The 14,460-nt window shown below is 41.1% G+C and overlaps 2 protein-coding genes across 2 annotated transcripts in view; both read left to right on the forward strand.

Moving 5' to 3' along the window:
* Positions 1–2,980, forward strand: part of nyap1 (neuronal tyrosine phosphorylated phosphoinositide-3-kinase adaptor 1) — a 38,226-nt gene extending 35,246 nt beyond the window's left edge. Inside the window, exon 7 of the mRNA XM_074672990.1 lies at positions 354–2,980. Within this exon, the coding sequence (XP_074529091.1) occupies positions 354–785 (432 nt within the window). The 3' untranslated portion in view covers positions 786–2,980. The remainder of the gene's footprint in view (positions 1–353) is intronic.
* Positions 2,981–4,007: 1,027 nt separating this feature from the next.
* atp1b2b (ATPase Na+/K+ transporting subunit beta 2b) lies at positions 4,008–14,252 on the forward strand. The gene is made up of 7 exons (XM_074672729.1): positions 4,008–4,415; positions 8,782–8,910; positions 9,005–9,112; positions 9,319–9,524; positions 9,749–9,808; positions 10,271–10,366; positions 10,454–14,252. The coding sequence occupies exons 1-7, from the start codon at positions 4,325–4,327 to the stop codon at positions 10,622–10,624; spliced, it is 861 nt and encodes a 286-aa protein (XP_074528830.1). The 5' UTR covers positions 4,008–4,324; the 3' UTR covers positions 10,625–14,252.
* Positions 14,253–14,460: the final 208 nt, after the last annotated feature.

Consider the following 14,460-nt stretch of genomic DNA (forward strand, 5'->3'; position numbering starts at 1 on the left):
GCTGATATGTAATCAAGAAACGAGGGAAAGAGAGTCATGGGTGGGAGAACAGGCTGTGCTACATTTTTGGAGTGATGAGCTGCAGTCTTCTAGCAGCACATTTTGCCCAGATTCTGGCTGCATAGCAAGTGCTGACGCAGTTTGAGTGTGCTGCAGAGACAGTCTGCATGCGGCTGGTTGACCCTCCCTCAACCTGTCGTAGATAAAGCAGCGCTGCATCCTGGTGGCTGTGCACAGGAACTGCAGGTGTAATCACTCAGTGTGAGGATTGGCTGTTTCTGCTGGCTGCTGAATATCTGAAAGTTTAAAGGCTAAGATCAATTTTACTGATTTTTTGTTTCATGTGTGTTCAGCTGCACGGCCTAGCCCAGTCACAGGCGCCCTGCAGTCCCAGCAGCCCCAGCGTGTCTCGGCAACAGCAGCAGCTCCAGCTCCACCAGCAGCAGCTCCAGCTGAAGCAGCAGCTCCAGCAGCTTCAGCAACAGCACCATCTACAGTTGCAGTTCCAGCAGCTCGCCCAGCTGGCACAGGGACAGCCTCCTGTCGGCGGGGGCACCACCCCGTCTGCATCACAGACCCAGAGAGACGGCAAGCTGTTGGAAGTCATCGAGCGTAAACGCTGCCTGTGCAAAGAGATCAAAGCCCACAGGCGCCCTGACAAAAGCCTGTGCAAGCAGGACAGCATGCCCATCCTCCCGAGCTGGAGACGGACACCTGAGCCTCGCAAGACTGGCACGCCACCCTGCCAGAGGCCACAGGCCGTTGTGTGGGACACGGCCATCTGAGGTGGAGAGACAAGCTGATGAATACAGCACTAAAGAGAAATAAACACACAGAGGAGGTGATTGTTGAACAGCTATGAGGACGGGAGGAGAGAGAAATCTGTTGTGCTCTTGTTGTTTGACTAACTGATCTCAGAGCGAAAATGAAAGTTATCGACACTTTGAACCTGTTTGAAAAAAAAATAGAAACAGGTTGATGAAAGAGGTGAAACAAGTGTTACAATCAGACTAAATTAATCTCTTACCTGGATGATTTATACTGCTCAGTCCTTTGGATTGTTCTAATTGCCAATGATTTTTTGCCACAAAACGCCAGTATTGTTGCCACAAGACAAAAGCGCCAACTTAATAAGGGGTGGGATGTTTGCAGAGATTGGTGTTGCCAAATTCTCCTGACTACTTGAGACATAAAGGAATCATGTATTTTTTCTCCAACACACATATAAACTACTCTGTGAATGACTAAAGGTAGGAACCATTGATAAGTTATCGAAGTGTTTCTTGAAATCGTGAATGCATTATGAGATGTCTTGGTATCAGTAGATTGTCATTGTGGATGCAAATAATCATCACTGAGGAGTAAAAGCTACCTACTGTATCTGTTTGCATATTTGTAATGTAAAACTATTTACTTTCTCAACGTTTCTGCAATTTTATAGCAATATGCTCCCGACGGTGGAGCAACATAATTAAGACTTGTGTCAACTAGCCTAACATACATATCTAAGACTTGAAGAAGTCATATTTACTGTGTCATTCTCTGCATGTCACGATAGACATACAGTATTGTAAAAGAATATGTGTAGAGATGATCATGTGCGACTTTTACATTTTTCAGCAAATCTTCACTATGATAACATGTGGTTGTATAAAAACTGCAAATATATCGCTAATAAAGGTGACGTGACAGATCCAGCCAAATATAGATACAGGTCAACGGTACAGAAACTTCATCGCTCATGCTTCTCCACAGTTGCACATTAGTGATTGTTCCACCACACAGAAAAACAAGCACTGACACCCATCAACACAGACTGTAATACATGGTGCAACTGATGAGACTGTGAGTATTGATCACCTCAAACAGAATGCTGGAACAATCTGCACAAAAAACATGGTATTCGCTTAGGAGAAATTAAACCCTAATGTACTGTAAATAGATATGTACAACTGTATTGAAAATGTAGCAATTATTTCCATTTTCATACTTGTAATCGATACATATTATGTAGCATATACTGTAAAAACATAACTTTGTTCACTTGTTTTTCTAAAAGAATTAAGTACTTTATCTGCTGCAGCCAGTCCATGCATTACTTATAGTTTTACTAGTAAACAGTAAGCCCTCTGAAGAAAGGCACAGGCCAACAGTTGTTTATTTAGGATTTATGCAAGACTCCCTTTAAGCTGTGTTTTCTTTCATTTATGCCTTTTTTATGACATACAGTTTTATTTGTGTACAGATTTCAACAGCTCCTTGTCTTGACTTTTGAACTACTTTGCTGCTATCTTGAACTACTGGTGTTGTTCATTGGACCACATGGTGTAACCATGGGAAAATCAATATACTGTAGTGGTTATTGTTATATATTTGTTCTATTTCTGAAAGCCACGTGTTCTGAAGTTTGTACCTTGAAGAGTGAGCCCTTCTGTACTGGTATTAAGGCACTTGAATGTCTCTTGGTTGTTGTTTTTTTTTAAATGATAGTTAGCACCAAGTTGTACAGTAACAGTACACCCCCTGTGAGAAGATGACCTATCTAAATGTTTGAGAGTCACTGCTTGGCCTTTTTTTTTGGTTTGTTTTAGGTCCCACCTGCTCGTGTTTGAGGGTTGAGGTTTTTAAAGCGTCCATTTTCAAACAAACAGGTCAGGGTGAAGGAAATGGGCGAGTGCAATGCATGCAGAGATTCCTTAAGCTGAAAGATGTTCCTATGAGGCGGACTATTGTGCCCAATTTAATTTAAGATACAGAATAATCACCTTTTATTTCCTTTTACAGACTGATATGGACCCTAAGTATCATTTCCAAACTAGTTTACAAAAACTGTTGGTTTTGTGTGTCTTCTAAAACAGTGGCCATTATATGAGTGCCATACTATATTGATATGGTAAGATACGGTGTACCTTGGAATCACTGTAGTGCTATATTTGCATTGATATTGTCATTCAAAATAAATTTTATATAATGAACTTTACACAACAAACCAAACTATTGAATGTGTTCATGCCTTGTGGTGTTTTTCAGAGGAAAGATTGTGGGGGAAGTGGACATCCTGTTCCTTCTGCTCTCCTGCAGCAAGTGTTGCAGCTCCCTCTGCGTCCAGATGAGGGAGCTACCTTCTACCTAACTTCGACTGCTGCCTCAGATACTGGGGGTGGTGGTGTGGCTGCATTAATGCCAGAGTCAGCACTGCAATATACTGAAGCACGCACAGACTGCTGCACGTTGACTCAGAGAAATCCTTCAGACCTGTATGAACTGAATTTCAAGTAGCTGCATCACCAGAATTATTTATATTATGGGGAAAAGTTCTGCAGAAGCTTAGTGTCAATGGAAAACCTGCAGCTTTGATACACAACCAATGGCAAAAATATTTTAAAAGTTAGACACTTTGTCTCACAAATATTTCCCAATTATTTAAAAATATCTATACCAAAAACCAAAAGTCTGACATATATTTTGCAGTTTTGCAGTTTAGCCAAATACTGTTTAAAATATCTGATTGTTTTTATTAGGGATACAAAAGAAAAATTAACTTTAACAGAAACTTTCAGCAGACTTCTGACATCTATTCTTCAGAACTAAGGTTTTAAATGACGTTGAAATATAGTGTAATATATTACAGTATCCTCAACAATGATGCGATGATATTTTTTAAGATTAGAAATATATCACAGCATCTACTCTCGGAGAACTACAGGTGCTTCACAGTCCTCTAGGAATGTCAGAGCTGTATTTAATTGGTATGGCTTCAGTGACGCGACCATACGTTTCGCAGGACCAATGACAGCAGGCTCTCACACACCACGTGACTGGCTCGAGGCGCTGTCACTCACCACGTGCAGCGCAGATGATTGGTCAGGGGGGAGCGGCATGATGCGGAGAAGGAGGGCTCAGCTCTGCTGGGGTTGGATGGAGGATGAGGCTCTTGGAGGGAGGGGTAAAGTTGATTGGAGCGGGTTGGGGGGTGCTCGCAGAGGGAGGCGGAGGGAGTGCTTTACCGCAGTATCACTAGATTTCTGCACCACTCATCAAAACTCTGCGGCATGCAGACAAGAAGAGCTGGGGGGGAGGGCAGATGCTAGTTCTGTGCTGAGTATAGGAACTCTACCTCTTATTGTCCATTTTGTTTTATTTAGATTGGTTACTGTAAAATTTAACTTCTTAGTTTGAGAGGACCTGTTTAAACACCTCTCTTCTTTCAGCGGAGGCACACTAGGTCTCTCTAGCTCTCTATTGGCTTGCTAATTGTTCAGACCCGGCGTTTTCTCATCAGGGCACGTTAATTAGAGTTTGGGGTCCTACGTTTTATGAAAAAATGGCAAAGGACGGAGAAAAAAGCGAGTGGAAGGAATTTATATGGAACCCAAGGACGAGGGAGTTTCTGGGCAGGACAGCGAGCAGCTGGGGTAAGTGGAGTCCAACTACAGCAATGCAGCAAACCGGGTCCCCCGGCTCTCTAACAGGTCTCTGTCAAAGTCTGTGAATTCTGTGCTGAATGTTTAACATGCTTCTTCGGACAGGATTCATTCAGGAATGACCGTGTGTAACTATAATGTGAGTTAAGCCTGTTAGAAGTTGGTGATTATGCTCCTCCGGGTTCAGGTAATGAGATGGCTGTCGCTGTCCACTCTGTGGTGCTGAAATCTGAATGCGGCACCGCTCCTGGGGAAGGAGGAAAAAAAACCTTCTACTCAGTTTCTGTTCTCATTTATTAATTTATTTATAAATTTTCCTTGCGCAATGCGCTCAACATAAGGGTGGAGGCATATGGTCTTATTTTTACATTTGAATTAGCCAAATTACTGCAGCAGTGCTGAGGCAGGCTCCACTCTGTTGCACCATCAGCTCCTCTCTGTGGTAGAGTGCTGTGGCCAGCGTTAATGTGAATTCCTCTGCAGATGAGACTTTCTCTGAAGAGATGTTACTGAAGTTCAGCAGAGAATGATTTGCAGCTTTGTGTGATGAGAGTTCAACATGATGTCATTCTTTTTCGGGGTTTTCCGCTGAAATCCCAAAGAGGGGTCCAAACCCCACCCCCTGTACAACACATAATAGTTGATAGACTGTCCCCTTTTGTATTATTCAAACAGCCTGTAACTTTTTCTCAATGATTCATGAAATGATAGGGCACATATGGCTCTGTTCTAATGACATTGGAGCGTTTTAATCTGGGTAAAGCCGCAGGCCAAATGCTATTTGTATCACCTCCAACCCCCAGCCCCTCCCAGTGAGTGTAAATCAGCGAGGGATTTAATCCTAATCTAATGACTTCATTGGCTGATGGGGAAGGTATCAATTCAGGGTGGGAGCCAGCAAAGTAAACCACTTTCAGGAATTTGGGCTATTTTGATCATTCCACTGGTGGACACGCTCATGTTGGAAACACTGTAGTCCAGTGTCTTGGATTGAAGTAACACTGAAAAGGATTGTATTTGAGTGAAAACTGTGGAACTGTGGTGATTATGTCTCATCAATGGACACTGTTGTACTATTAGTGCAGGAGTCATTGACTGCAGTTTCCTCTGCTGGAATCCTCCCACTGTGTACGACTTAATCCAGCTCAGTGCTTCCTAGGTGCTTTAAGGTCTGCTGGCCTTTTTAAGCTGTGCTCTCTAAGGCTTGTTAATTAGGCTATTTTCGTACTTTGCCACCACATGTAGGCCTGCTAAACTTGGCATTTCACCTCAGCACTTCCTCATTCTCCCCATGACGCAAACACAGCAGGCCATGTACTGTACTGTACTGTACTGTACTCTACTACCCAGCTCCACTGTCTCTTCTTTTAAAGGGTGGCTTTAACTATTTATAGTCAAGTCTTCCAATTTCTGTGCCAACTTTTTTCAACATGCTCTGTAAAAAAAGAGAAAAGGGAAGTTTGGGTTTAAGCTCACAATGAAAATGATGCAGAGCATTGCAAATTGGGAATGTTAGTTCAAAGGCATTTTGTGGATGAAACATTTGTCATTAATTTACATCTTCTTTGTGCAAGGGTCTGATATTTAGAGGTTACAGTCCCACTAGATCACATCAGGACAAGATGACCAAACAGCTACCTCTTTTTAAAATTGCACCATTTGAGAATTTTCTATATTCTAGTTTGAAAAATGACTGCAAATACCTACTTTAAAAAAAATAGTCCTTAAAATTAACATGCAAATTTACAAGGTAATTAATAATTTAGCCACAGCCTAGATCTATTCATTCTTTTTCTATAGATTTTAATTTTTTATTAAGAAGTTTCATGAAGAACAAATTTTCAAAGCAATGGAGCATCAGGTCTACCTAATTTATTCTGATAGAAAACAGACACCTCTGGTCTTTATTAGAGAAGAAAGAACAGGATACTGAACCGTGCCGCCCTGGCCTTTCTGTTCTTTGCTTTCAACTGCCATCTGCAAACAAAACCCATCTGAAAGAGAGAGGCCACACTGTCCATCATCACTGGGACTGAGAAGGGCAGACTGTAAACCTAACACCCTCCTTGCCAGGGGGAAAGCCACCCTGCCTGCACTCACGTGTACACACTCAGTCTCCCCTGGGTGGTGTCATGTTTGTGGTGAGCGCAAACTCACTTCTGGACGACAGAGAAAACCACTTAAACACTTTGTTTTGTCACATCTCCTCCCTGCTGCCTCCCTGTCTCTCCCTTGCTTGCTGTAATGCCTCCGGCGTGGTCCGAAGCCTGGAGAGCTGACTGTGTATTTTTAATGACTCAGCTTGGGTCCTTTTCATGTGACAGACGGGATGCTCTCTGTTGCCTTACTCAGCCATTCATTCTTTCCTTCATTTCAACTCAGATTCCTGTAATTTAAGAAACAAGCTCTAAATCATCAAGGTTCCTCTCTGCAGTCACCACCCATGGAGCAGCCTTCCCTTGACATTTTGTTATGGATCCTGTGTCTGTGTGGGGAGGCAGATGCAGCTGCTGACTGAGAGAAAGAGCTCCACGCCAAGGGAGGGCACAGCAGAGACAGAGGGGTCAGGGTGCTCAGTTGTTATTCCAATCTGGCCTCAGGTGTTGGTCTTCTGTGTGACAGACATGTCAGAGAAAACATCATTATGTTTTGTGAGGAGTGCATGAGGTGGTGCCAAAACAGCTGCTCCCTAAAAATGTAACAAGTTGACTGTCATCCTGAGAACTTAAATAGAATACAGTGGCCAACAATTAATTTCAGTTCATTATATATTTTTCTAACAGAGCTTGAAAATGACAATATGATTCATATTTAAACACTACACTTAAAATGAAGCATTATTTCTGTGTGATTATAGTTATAGATCAAATATTAGCATCAAAACTTTACCAACTCTTATAAATTTGAAACTTTTATTTGATTTCAACCCTGCAGACTAAATATGTCCTGTATTTTAAACAAGCCATTAGTCTGACAAAATATACTTATAGAAACATTAGCATATGTCTTTTTATGAGGAGTTTCTTGCACCAAGTTTCAGTCTCAGAGCTGCTTCCCTCTTATGCAACATCATCATCAGTGTCCCCTTACACAGCTGATGAAAAAGGCCTAGTCCACCATGGCCTGTAATCTCCTGACCCTGGTGCCTGGTCTCCAGGGGGTCCTTGTCCTCCCTCCTCCTGTGTCTCACTCTGTTATCATCTCTCCCCCTCTATGGATTGGGGAACGCTATAATGAAACCCACCGGAGAGCTGTTGTTCAGTCTTGGTGTATTTTACATGACGTCACTTCAGTTCTGTCTCTGTCAGGTCAAGGAGGTGATGAACTGATCTAATTTTAGTCCATTTTGTGCAGTAACTGTGATTTAGTGTATCTAAACAAACCCTGTGTATTAGTGAGTGAGGAAGAGAGGGGCAGATGCTGCAGATGGAATGAAACACTCTTAATTAATGAGGATTAAACAGCTTTCTCTCTCTGAACATATTTGACCACACAAACAAAAACACAATGTGGCCGTGGTGTTATCAAAGCCAGCTCTGCTATCATCACTGTCAAATGTTAGATTACTCATATTAAAGAATATCTTTTGTGCAACAGCAATTATGAAATGGACTTCACAGCACTTACTTACAGTTGTAAATGGTAGTCTAATGTAGCCTTCATGCATAATTCAAACCCTACCTTTCATTGTAATGCACATCATCAGATCAAAGAGTCCTGTGAGACACCAAAGACTGCAGACAGCAAGAATAACAAAGAAATAATGGGTGCACTAAACATTATTGCATGCATTTTAAATATCAGTCATTACACTATCTGAACATATAGCTCGAACATACACACATTATGATGGTTAGATTGCTGTGTCAAGCTAGAGTGTAGTTTTTGGGAAACTCAAAGTAGTAGTAGGAAGTAGTTATTAATGTATTTTGTTACTAATGTCAAAATTCTGTTTTATCAGAATTTAATTCTAACTTTAATCTCACAAAAAAGTCTGGTTTTCATCAATTGTTTTAGTGGATCTCAACCTCTTCTGCAAATGTCTGAAACAAATTTGATTTTTATCATTTTTATCAAACAGTCAAGAAGTCTTGAATTTCATCTTTCTAATAGACTCCGGGATGTTAAGCCCTCAAATTAAAAAACAGATAGCTTTTCTCTTTGAATATGGACACAAGATTTTGAGGATGTGTTTATTTTTAATATATTATGGGTCTCAGATGTCAGATTAAAGAATTGTGTCCTTCATTATGTTTGACCCTCTTTTGAAGAAAAAGGCCTTGTGTTTTTTTTCCTGAACAACAATAACTTGATATATTGTGTATCTAAAAGAACTCTGTCTCATTGGTCTCCACAGGTCTTATTCTCCTCTTCTATGTAGTTTTCTACATCTTCCTGGCTGGCCTCTTTGCACTCACCATGTACGTCATGCTGCAGACGCTGGATGACCACAAACCTACCTGGCAGGACCGTCTCTCCACACCAGGTGCTGCAGCTAAGGATACAAACTGCACCAACACATGGAGCACAGTGTGTGCGGCGGTGTCTTGACCCTCCTGTCATGTCTCTGTCACTCACAGGCATGGTGATTAGACCTAAAGCAGATGAGACCTTTGAGATTGTCTACAGCATCAAGGACACTGAGAGCTGGGACATGTACACTCAGGCCCTGAACAGGTTCCTGGGACGTAAGTCTGGATCCTCCACTGTGACTCAGAAAAGCTTGCTAGGGATTAGCCAACCACCCAGAATGAATTGTTTTTACCTAATAAGAGATAATTCCTTTACAGTCAGCGGGTAGGAGATTGCCTTGCATCATAAGCCTTTAAATACACACAAAATAAACCCCACCCCCACTCTCTCTTCTCCCTCCCTCTTCCTCTCCCCCCTGCAGCCTACAACAACTCAGTCCAGGCCCAGAAAAACGACGAGTGCACCCCGGACCAGTACTTCCTGCAGGAGGACAGCGGGGATGTGAAGAACAACCCAAAGCGCTCCTGTCAGTTCAACCGCACCATCCTGGAGGACTGCTCGGGGCTCAACGACCGTTACTATGGATACCAGGAGGGCAAGCCGTGCATCATCATCAAGTTGAATCGGGTATGAAAGAGGAAAGGGAAAGAGAATGGTGTTGCTAGGAGACATGGAGCGACTGATATAATGAAAGTGTTGTAGAGAGAGGGAAAGAAGAAATACGGATATTGATGAATGTATTTTTAGTTTATGGCATACTTAAGCCATTTTTATCCTGATTTTCCTTTTTTTGTATTCAAATTAGAATAAACTTCAATATAACTGGATACATGTTGTTATTACCTCACCAGGTGATTGGGATGCTTCCAGGAAAGGACGGACAGGCTCCGTATGTCACCTGTGGTGCAAAGGTATTCCAGTATTGTCTCATATAACGCACTTTCTGACACAAGAATCTGTACAGCCATTGAAAGCTTTTGTTTCTTACTCTCTCATGCAATATGATCCTCCTCTGATCATGACTGTCCTCTCGCTGATCTATGTTGCATGCCATTTTGTCATTTACACCACTTGCTGTGTTGTTTTTCCCATTGCTTCACATCAATTCACCTGCTCACAGAGATACAAAGTTGGCAAAAATGAATGGGTAAGAGCAGGGAAGAATATGTATTGGTAGATATTTGAACATTGGTAGAAGTAGTAAGTTTGTAGCTTCATCCACAAATAGTGTGTACATGGTAGTGATATCTGTATGAACAGATGATGGGAGATGGGATTTAGAAAAAAGGACATTAATGAGAGCAACCTCTTTTTTCCTACATGAATGAGAGGATTTTTCACCCTGTCACTAACACAGTATTTTATGCCCTCAGCGAGAAGACTCTGACAAAATTGGACAGTTGGTTTATTTCCCACCAAATGGCACTTTCAACCTCATGTACTACCCTTACTATGGCAAGAAAGCTCAGGTAAGACTGCTGCCAAGCATGCTCAGACAGTTTACTGTAGATATGCCACTTCCTGCTGTTAAAGTCACCCTGGGGTCTGTTCTTCAGGTGAACTACTCTCAGCCGCTGGTCGCCGTCAAGTTTCTTAACATCACCGCCAACCAAGACGTCAACATCGAGTGCAAGATCAATGCAAACAACATTCCCATTGGCAGTGAAAGGGACAAGTTTGCAGGGCGGGTGTCATTCAAGCTGAGAATCAACACGAACATCAACTAGGTTGACCTTTTTTTCCCCTTTCCTGAAAACTACTTTCTTCATCCTCTGCGACACTGCACATACACAGAAAGTAATCTCAGTATTTACACCCTTTTGTAGGATCTGTTTACATCCTCCATATTTCAGGGGGAAATAGTTAACCTTAGTCTTGTGTGGAAGAGTAAAAGGGTGCTAATCCTGTCATTATTTCTGTCTGTGAGCTTTGGGACAAATCATTCTCTGTAAATTAGTTTGAGGTGACGTCTATTTATACTGCATGACCAAACATAAAGGGGATGTAAAGGATGTCAACGTGTGTTTCCAGAGTTTGCAAGGATCAGCAACAGCACCACATTAATGCTGCTCCCCCTTCCTGCTGCCTCTTTACAGAGTCCCCCTCTATATATGATGATACACAAATTACAATACAAAATGTGTATTCCTACAGTATTTATACGGCATCATAACCTTATATCAATATTTTGTTGCACTTAAAAAAATAATACAACAGACTCGCAAATATATCTCAATGGATGGATGCAGAGATGAAGCCATGTTGCATGTGTGTATTGTCTTTAGTGTGCTATGAGGGGGCAGGAGGCCCCACGTGTCCCACCTCTCTGCTCAGTGTGAAAAAACGGATTAATTCACCCACTGACCACCAGGAGGGACCATGCTGTACCAGAACACAAACCAATGAGATAGGCGTTTTCTCTCACAAGAAAAGAAGTTACAGGAGAGCTCAAAACCTTTAAGAGTGACTCTGCGTGAGTGCGTGTGTGTGTGTGTGTGTGTGTGTGTGTGTGTGTGTGTGTGTGTGTGTGTGTGTGTGTGTGTGTGTGTGTGTGTTTGTGTGTGTGTGTGTGTGTGTGTGTGTGTGTGTGTGTGTGTGTGTGTGTGTGTGTGTGTGTGTGTGTGTGCTTCATTCATTTACAGGTCCCATTTCATACTGTAGGTCGGGAAGTTGCATGCAATGTGCAATACTCATTTCATGGCATACATTATGAACATATTAATCAACTCTTTGGATGAGAAGATGTCATTTAAGTAATAATTAATTTGGCTTCTTTGATATTCAGCTTGTTTATTTAACCTGAGAGCATCACAGAAGATGAATGACCTTCACTTTTGGGTTGTGTTCAGAGCACCCCATTGATGCCACATGACATTTTAACACACCTGTAATGCTTTAGAGAAATCTTTTTTTTTTCTTATCCAGCTTCTCTTTAAGTGTGTTAAATGTTTCAAGAAGTAATCTAAGACTCATTATACCAGGTTAGGTCTGCAAAAACTTGATTTTTGCATCCTAGAGCATCTTTTTTCAGTGGTTACCTACCAGGTTAACAAACATCTGATATCAAACTGCTGACTCCCTTCTTCACATTGGTCATGTTGTCTACCTGTTTAGATTTTTTTTTTATGTGTGTTTGTGTGTGAGTGTGTGTGTGCATGTATTGCATCTATTTCATATGCGTCATTAATAGATGCTGTTTTCATGTTTTGTATTGACTTGCACTCAAAGTGTGCTTTTTTTCCTCTTTTTTTTGTGAATCTGAGTTGAACTAACTCATGTACAGTTTTTGAGGAGATTGATGTAGAATGTCTGTTCTCTTTGTTTTCACTCATACTCATTATCAAACTTTAAAATATCAAAATGTATAGTCTGAAGATTATATTAAAGCTGATTAGAGTTTTAAACATGTAAGTTTGTCCATTTGAGTTTGGTTTTTTAGGCCTGTAGGAATCCAACAAAAGTGGAGATTTGCTTCTTTGACCACATAGAAAAGTTTTTTTTTTTCCATGTGCTTATTTTTGTTGTAGTTTTTCCACTCCTATATGAATGAGTCTGAAAGTACAGCCATTGTGATAGCAAGGTCTTAGATTAGTCCTGCGTTTTGGTGCTGAAGCTGTTTACTGTTCACTCTGCAGTCTCGGGCACACAGACCTGTAATAAACACCTGCTAATACTGGCTAGAGAAAATTTGTGGAGTCACACTTGTTCCAAGTCAGGCACATTATTTTAACACAAAATTATGAGTGTGAACCTGTAATTTCATCACAGCGAATGTGGCATCTGTTCACTCACATTACAGTCTGGCTCCATTCCACAGTTTTATTTCTCTCAGAGCGATGTATCTCAGTCTGCGTGCAGATATCTCACACCGATCTGAATGGGGCTTCATTGTCTGAAGCAGATTAGATGAAGGGAGACAGAAAGACTGTGAGATGTAATCTGAATATTTGATGCACCAGGGGAGTTATTCACAATGAAGTGTGATTTAACAGCCACCAGAGTTTTTCTTTTCTTTTTTTAATCTTTTTTTGCTTTTGAGACAGTCCACTGACCAGTTCCCATGCATTTCTCTTCTGGCATTCCTGCAACACTTACTTAATTTCTCCGTAATCTCTTAATCTGGTCGGCTAATCCAGAGCAGGCACGCTGAACTTCTTCACCCTACTTTGTCGCTCCTCCTCCACTTCCAACCCCCCCAATGCTCAACGCATTCAATCATCTTTATGTTCTACTATTTCAATCACTGAAGGAAGTAACTGAAGTTCATTTAAATCACAGCACAGAGAATCAAACAGGCTGCTCTGTCACCTGACTGGGTTTTGTTCTGTTTTTGACCTGTGTGCATGTAAAGATTCAGTCTTCAACCAAAGATCTTCATCACATTCAATTCGTTTTCTTTTCAGCAGCAGATGTGAGTGAGGATCTAGTGTGGTGATACTGTGGAAAGCAGGTAGAGGGCTTGCCACCCTGTGTTATTAAAAGGCCTACTCTTATATAATAAGAATACGCACAAAAAGGAACGTGTCTCACTGCAACGTAACAGTGCCTCCTGGTGGACAGACAGTGTTGTTCCCCAGTGTCACAGAATGTTTTTCCTCTTAACTCCATTTATTTGTCGTTTTTTCCTCTCTCTGATAATTTGGAGATGTTCTCAAAAAGCAATATGATTATTTACTTATCGTGTGGCTGTATGATGTGTTTATTAGAAACAAAATCAGTGTGTGATTAAAAGCAAGGGAGATGGTGCATTCAGGCATTTTTGTCAGAGTGCATTATCCAGACGGAGCAGTTTAGAAAAGTTGTGTTTTGTTTATAAAAAGAAGAGTATTTTTATTGCTATTTTGTTGTAAAGAGGAAAGAATGTATAAGCTTGTATATGTCTTGGGAGTTAAATGGTAGGTTTTCATCATTTATTTCCGTAAACCGCCAAAAGTAACAGCTTGGCTGGAGAGTTTTTCTTTATTTTCAGAATAGAAACATTTTATTGTCACACTTTGAGTCCTCCTTCTTGAAAGGAGCTTGTGAGGTTTACAATGAAAGTTCCCTGAATTCTTCGATCTGTTTTATATAAGAAATTAGTCACTTGAGGTGAAAATGTTAAAAACAATCTTGAACAGACTGTTTACAGGGAACTTTCAGTTTCAAGAACCTTTAAAACACACACTACAACAGGGCCGACACAGAGCGAGAGAGTCCATTATTCATTCGTCAGTAAATGAAAATTTTAACGAACCTCATTTTCCCAAACTAACCTCCCTCCTCTAAAATCACTCATTGCCTAAGACTGTGTGCACGGATAGTAAAAGAAAGAAATCAGTGAAATATATTGAGATACCCTCACCCTAAATGGATGGTTATTCTGTTCTGGATCTTTATTTTTGCTCTTAATATATGTATATTTTTGCTCATGTTTACCGCAAACCAAGATAGAGAAATAAATAAATGTCATTTAAGGGAACTCAGACTCATGCTTCATTCTTGCTTCCTGGTTTGTTTGTTTTTAAGACAGCGTTGTTTAGTTATAGAGAGATACACAGGTAAAGAGGAACTGTGCGGATCATGG

Source organism: Halichoeres trimaculatus, unplaced genomic scaffold (assembly GCF_033239565.1).
Source record: "Halichoeres trimaculatus isolate MK-OKI-2021-1 unplaced genomic scaffold, fHalTri1.1 fHalTri1_scaffold_6, whole genome shotgun sequence".
Lineage (NCBI taxonomy): Eukaryota > Metazoa > Chordata > Actinopteri > Labriformes > Labridae > Halichoeres > Halichoeres trimaculatus.

Excerpts from the sequence above, each read along its gene's own strand:
- atp1b2b (XM_074672729.1), top strand. The coding sequence starts at position 4,325 with ATGGCAAAGGACGGAGAAAAAAGCGAGTGGAAGGAATTTATATGGAAC. Across the intron at positions 4,416-8,781 it reads CAGGACAGCGAGCAGCTGGG|GTCTTATTCTCCTCTTCTAT; the intron begins GTAAGTGGAGTC and ends TGGTCTCCACAG. Across the intron at positions 10,367-10,453 it reads ACTATGGCAAGAAAGCTCAG|GTGAACTACTCTCAGCCGCT; the intron begins GTAAGACTGCTG and ends TCTGTTCTTCAG.